Raw genomic sequence first — 6,240 nt, 5'->3', positions numbered from 1 at the left:
CAATGAATCCAAAAGCTAGTTCTTTGAAAAGATCAACCAAATTGACAGACCTTTAGTTAGACTAATCCCATCCCCAAAGAGGAAATACTCAAATTACTAAAATTAGAAATCAAAGAGAAGACATCACTACCAATCTTATGGAAATGAAAAAGAATTATATGAGACTACTGGTCAAACAATAATGGTTTACTTTTAATCAGTGGTAAAACTCACTGAAGAACAGGTCTCAACACATGTGCAAAGATATGGATGTATGAATTTGTGATTTTTGTATGTAGAGCACTTTCAGAAGCATCTGAAAGCCTAAGTTGTGGCTGCTGGATTGGATGACTAAAATGAAGGGGAGGTCATTGGAAGTGAGGAAGTCAAGGAACTGAAATGTACAGGCATTGGAAGAGTCATACATGAGGGCTTTGAAATTGTGTAAAATAATGGCAGGACTTAGGCTGAAGAGAAAGACTGTAAATTAAATACCAAGTCTTCCTTTGAAGGAGATGACCAAACAGGTAGCTATATGAGATGAGTATGGGGACAGAGGGTTTTTAAGTAGGAAAGGATTGAACTTCAAAGAGATTGGAGAAGTAATAAAATGGTAGTAGAGAAGTAGGAAAGTCCCTAACCTTAGCTCACAAGAGACCAAGCTTGGCTGGCCTGATTCTGCCATGGATTCAAGATTATATGGAAGACTTCATAGCCAGAAATTTAAGACAGTTGTATGAAGCTTGGTCCGCAATTGCTATCTGTCAGGAAATCAAGTATGAAAACAGATCGTTTTCTCTAATTCTTTCCTGACTTACTTACAAGGGGAAAGAATGGCAGGTAATAGGTGAGCAGTTGAGCTCAAACCTATTTGTTTTTCACATAGAGCATTTGGATCCCAAGATTTGTAATGCCACCAGGGTCATGTTGCATAATAAATTAATGATACCTACTGCATTGTATTATAACAATGATACAAAGGCCATCTACTTTAAGACAAAGCATGTGTACACACAGATACATCCACACACAGATATAGATAACTTTAGATGTATTTATAATTATAGATATAGATAATTGACAGTTCATTTATAGAAGGGCCTATTTTTCAAGTTACAAAAGAAAGGATCATATATTCTATTCAAATAGTTACCTTCTTACAGAGAGGTCATGTAGTAAAGAGTAAGGATTAAACACCACAACTGAGGTGAACTGAGACACACTCTGACAAGTTAGGGACATTGAGTAAGGCATTACTTATCTGATTCTAGTTTTCTTGTGAAATGATATTGTTTAAAATTTCCTTCAAATGTTAATTCTAATTCATTTGTGATTTTATTTTATATATATTTAGTATATGAAGCAAAATTACCTATTACTTTATTCCTTTAATGTTACAATACCATATGTATTTTATATATTGTACACTTAAGAACATCAAAATGGTCCTGTGAAAATATAGTGCAAACTTCCTGTTTTCATTCTTCCTGGTTACTAAGCTTGTTTCTCCTCTCTTCATGTAACAACCCCCACACACTTAGTTTTAAAGTCTCAGCGTACTAATAGAAGTGGGAAATTTTTTAGGGATCTCAACCTTACTAGATAGTGATTATTATTACATCTTAATTGTTTTTTAGATGAATGCTTCATTTAGATTACTTTCTAATGCCCCAAGTCATAACAAGATGATAAATATTTGTATTTACCACTTATTTCCTATGCTGTTAATTCTTATGGAGAGCTGTTACCATGCCTGTTGTTAAATTATAAACATTCCAAGATAGGCATGTATGGTCACTGCACACACTTTCTTTAAGGGAGGTAAGGAAATGGTTTGGAATTGAAGTTTTTTAATGGATTAAATAGTGCATAAAAACCTAGCAACTTTGGAAGAATTCCAGCTCATTTTTGCTTTAATGCACCCAGAAGATTTCAAATCAATACTTAGCATTAACGTTTTAATTGGAAATTAACATCACCATAATTGGAAGTGAGGATCAGCATTCTGATATTTAGGAGAGGGCTATTTGGTTGGGAAGGTCATTACACTGGAGAGCACAAACACTGGAAAAGGAAAACACAAATCATTTGTTTCCTTGAACAAGGACACACAGTAAACACTTAAATTGGTGGTCAACTATAATTTGCTTCCAGAGCCAGCTATGCTGGCAACACTACAGTTTGGATTTATAGCAGAGCACATAAGTAGTAGTGACTTTGAAAGCAAAGTATAAAAGAACCAAGGAAAAAGTTGCTAGTTGTTAAAGATCTACTCCTCATTACAAGGACTTGAAAATTTCCCCTTCAATCTAAGAGCAGCAACTGTTGTTGCTCTTCTCAGCATGCCCCTCAGCTGTTTTTCCTAAATAATCAATCCTCCAGGAGACCAAAGATATTTGAGTGTGGGTTATCAACAATCCTTTATTTTTTGCCTGGGAATTTCAAACCAATGTATGTCCAACCTGAACAATATAGACAGTTTCCTTTCCATGTTGGTTTATTCTTTTTAAATTGTATTGTTTTCTATTTGCTTCCAATATCTTAGAAGTTCAACCACTTCTCCAAGTCCCCCAGAATCAGCACAAGTAAACACCTCTCCCCAGTAGGATCCCAGCCCTCAGTACCACCATAAGGCACTTCGACCTCTTCCACCTTCAGGCAATGAACGTCCAGTTCAGATTTGGCTTCTCAGTGAAGGAGAGGGAATTTGGGGGAAGGGGATTTTCTATAAAGAATGGTCCCATAAATAAATTCCTCTTCTTTTCCCTTTTCATTGAAAGTGAAAAACTCTGCTCAGAAGTGCCCATTGTCCCGTTTCCCTATGTGTCACCAGAGCCAAGAGAGGACCCTGTCAGCGAGGCGCCCTCTGCTCTGTCCCGCAGACCACAGTCCCCCACCTTCACCCCACTGTCTGTGCAATGTACAGAATTGGAACGCAGAACAGCGGCTTCAGCATCACTCTCCATGGCCGGCTGGGCCAAGGGCCCCTTTCTTGGCTGGGAGGAAGGGCTTTTGTGGAAGCAGAGTTTGAAAAGCCCCAGCACTGTCATGGTCAAGATAATCAACACTACGACCGCTATGCTCACAAGTATGAAGACCACGGTGGAGGAGGAGTCGAAAGGTTGGGGAATGGCAGAGGAAGACGTGGAATTAAACTTGGGAATCACGCTTCCTGAAGAGGTGATGGCAGCCTTCGAATTGGCTTGAGGGGACGTCTGAAGGGTAGACATCGTGCTCTGTGCTCCCCACTCAGGAATCTCGGGAATAGATGTTGCTGAACTGCCTTGTCCAGGGACATGCGGTACCTCTCCTGGCTTCTCATGTACGGTGGGTGACCACGTTCTCTTCGGGACCGGGCTGGCAGCAGTGGCCGGCCTGGTGGGCACCTTGGTCCCCTCAGGGGCCGGCTGTCCTTCCCCACTGGTTACACAAGAACGTCCGTCTTTCCCCAGCACGAAGCCCGAGGCGCACTCGCAGGCAAAGCCTCCTGAGTCGTCTAGGCAGTTAGGGAGCTCCGCGCATTTGCCAGCACGGAGGTACCTCCCGGGACAGGGACAGAGCTCGGCCCCGGAGGGTATCCCGTCCCAGCGCGCGCTGACCTCGTCTGCGATGCAGGTGGCTGTGATGGAGAGCTGCCCGGGGCAAAGCGCACTCACCTTGGTCCCTGCGGGACTGAAGTCCAACGCCGCGCTGTACAGCTGGAAGGGCGCGCGGTAGCTCAAGTTAGAGGCGGCCCCGGGGCGCGGCGCCGGGCACAAGCCGTCAAACTGGTATTTGCACAGGTAGCCATTGGCGCGCGAGTGGCAACGCATCTCCTTCCAGCCTGCGGGCTCGACCCCCCGGGTGGCCTGGAGTCCCGCGCAACTCCGAGAGGTGCAGGAGCGTTGGGGTTCCTCCACCCATTGCAGCGTGTCGCTTTCGGACCCGCTGACGTCGGGGGACAGCCAGGAGAAACCCCGTAACGGCTCGTTGTCCAGGGTGCAGTGGGATCGCCCGCGTTCCAGCGCCACCCAGAACAGAAGGTCTTTGGAGCCCCCTCCGGGCCCCGGGCCTGCCCGCAGGAGTGCAAGCACCGCGCGGAGCTCGGCGCCCCCGCGCACGGTGCTGAGCGCCCCGCCGCGCAGACTGCAGGCCTCCTCGGCCGCCAGCCTCTGGATGGTAGCGTGGTGCAGGCTGTAGCAGGCCCCAGAGGCCGAGCAGCCCGCGCGGTCGGCGGTGGGGTGCTCGCCGCGGCCAGGCCGAGGCCAGAAAGCCTGCCAGAAGAGGCACAGGGCGAGCGCCGGCCTCATCTTGGAGGCCCTGCTCCCACAGCTGTTCCCTACTTGGATCTGTCCCGCCCGAGGGCGCGGAGCTGTCCCAAGAGCGCGGTCACCGCCCCCTACAGCTGGCTCTCCCCCTCTTCCCCCGCCCCACTCCCGCCAGAGTCCTCAACTGCCAAGAATCCCCACCACCGTCCTGGCGGCAAACAGCTTTCCTTAGGCCCGGACAGGAAATGTGTCCGGAGCTCTGGCAGGCCCGGTGCAGCCCTGATTTATTCTGGGGTCAAGAACACAGCTGGCGCCAGGGCACTGGGAACACAGTCGACCAGGTCAAACACCCCGCTTACAGCAGGAGAAAAAGAAAGAAAGTCGCTACTGGGAGGAAACGTATCATTTCCACCCCCCCCCCCCACCCCCCATTAGAAAGTTTCAGGAGCTCAGATCCCAAAACACTTTGGTGAACACTGATAGGAAGGACTGGAAACGAGGAACTCGCTGACAGCCCACGCCCGCCCATTGTGCTTCGCCCGGGGCAGTCGAGTTGGCTTCACAACAATGTGTAGACCGCTCCAGTCTTCCTCGGGCGGGAGACTGGGGCGGGGGAAAGAACCTCGGGAGAAATATAAGCATCTCCCTTCATCACCAGAAGCAGCACTATTAAAGCGCCAGTCTCCCGGGTTCTGCTTCTCTGTTCTGCCAAAGGAGATTCCTGTGGGCTAATCGCTAGTGGAAGAATTTAGAGTTCCTTTGGGGTGTCTTTTTTTTTTTTTTTTAATAATTTTTATTGTTATGTTAATCACCATACATTACATCATTAGTTTTTTATGTAGTGTTCCATGATTCATTGTTTGTGCATAACACCCAGTGCTCCACGCAGAATGTGCCCTCTTTAATACCCCCCACCCCCCTCCCCCTTTGGGGTGTCTTAAATGGGTAATCCTGCATCTTCAGTCACAGCTTGCCTTGAAGTTTATTTTTTGCTGCCATTTGTTTCTCCTTGAAATGGCATATCGGTTCATTCAGGAAAGGAAATGTACTTCTGGGCCTAAATGAAAAATAATGGCCATAGATCTTAACTGTTGTGTAGTTAGGTTTCCTTACTACGATATTGGTTCACAACTTCTTCAAGCTTATATGTTATATAAAAATGAGATTGGGGGCGCCTGGGTGGCTCAGTCGTTAAGCGTCTGCCTTTGGCTCAGGTCATGATCCCATGGTCCTGGGATCGAGCCTGCAACGGGCTCCCTGCTTGGCGGGAAGCCTGCTTCTCCCTCTCCCACTCCCCCTGCTTGTGTTCCCTCTCTCGCTGTCTCTCTCTGTCAAATAAATAAATAAAATCTTTAAAAAAAATGAGATCATGGCCTTATTAATGTTTGAGAACAACTACCCCGTGTGTAACTTTATCTTTGAACTATTTTAATATCATTTTCTCCTGTTACTGAGGGCCAATATTTGTATCAGGAAGTTGTAAAAGTCCCTTTTAAGGAACACTAGAGTTCAGTATTCTTAAATTAAATTATTTATTACATTATAATGCATATTATATACTGTAAAAAAATACCCTGTCACTTAAAAGATGGGTGAATCAATTTCTTCAGAGTTCCAGTTTCTTAAAAATATAAGCAATTAACTCAATTGGAAATGGGGAGGAATTAAAGATGAGTAAAGGAAGACAAGTTTAAACACTGTACTGTCTATGGAAAGATTTTCTTGTTAGCAACTTAGGCAATTCTATACCATTTTAGGAAATGCATTATCTATCTTGGCTCACAGTGACCAAATACATTGCAATAGAAGTACAAACAGTTTCAACTAAGACCACTTAACATGCAGGATGCTTTTAAATATCTACAATCAGAATGAAAGTTGCCATTCCATGACTAATGCATACCACACTTTTAAACTCACTTTCTTGTGCTGGGTTAGACTGTTCAGATGAGTGAAAAGGGGTTGGAAGGAAGGCCTCAGGATCTCATCTTTATGCCCCCACCTCATTTTTACC

General features: G+C 45.5%; 1 protein-coding gene across 1 annotated transcript; it reads right to left on the bottom strand.

Annotated features, from left to right (window-relative positions):
• Window positions 1-2,798: 2,798 nt before the first annotated feature.
• CLEC14A (C-type lectin domain containing 14A) lies at window positions 2,799-4,268 on the bottom strand. The gene has a single exon (XM_028111197.2). It carries the CDS (start codon window positions 4,266-4,268, stop codon window positions 2,799-2,801), a length of 1,470 nt encoding a protein of 489 aa, XP_027966998.1.
• Window positions 4,269-6,240: the final 1,972 nt, after the last annotated feature.

This window comes from Eumetopias jubatus, unplaced genomic scaffold, assembly GCF_037043125.1.
Source record: "Eumetopias jubatus isolate StellerSeaLion01/CBP00866 unplaced genomic scaffold, mEumJub1_p1.0 scaffold_7, whole genome shotgun sequence".
NCBI classification, from domain to species: domain Eukaryota; kingdom Metazoa; phylum Chordata; class Mammalia; order Carnivora; family Otariidae; genus Eumetopias; species Eumetopias jubatus.
This window is presented reverse-complemented; position numbering and strand designations above follow the sequence as displayed.

Bases quoted from the DNA above. Each gene is read 5' to 3' on its own strand.
- CLEC14A (XM_028111197.2), bottom strand. From the start codon at position 4,268: ATGAGGCCGGCGCTCGCCCTGTGCCTCTTCTGGCAGGCTTTCTGGCCT.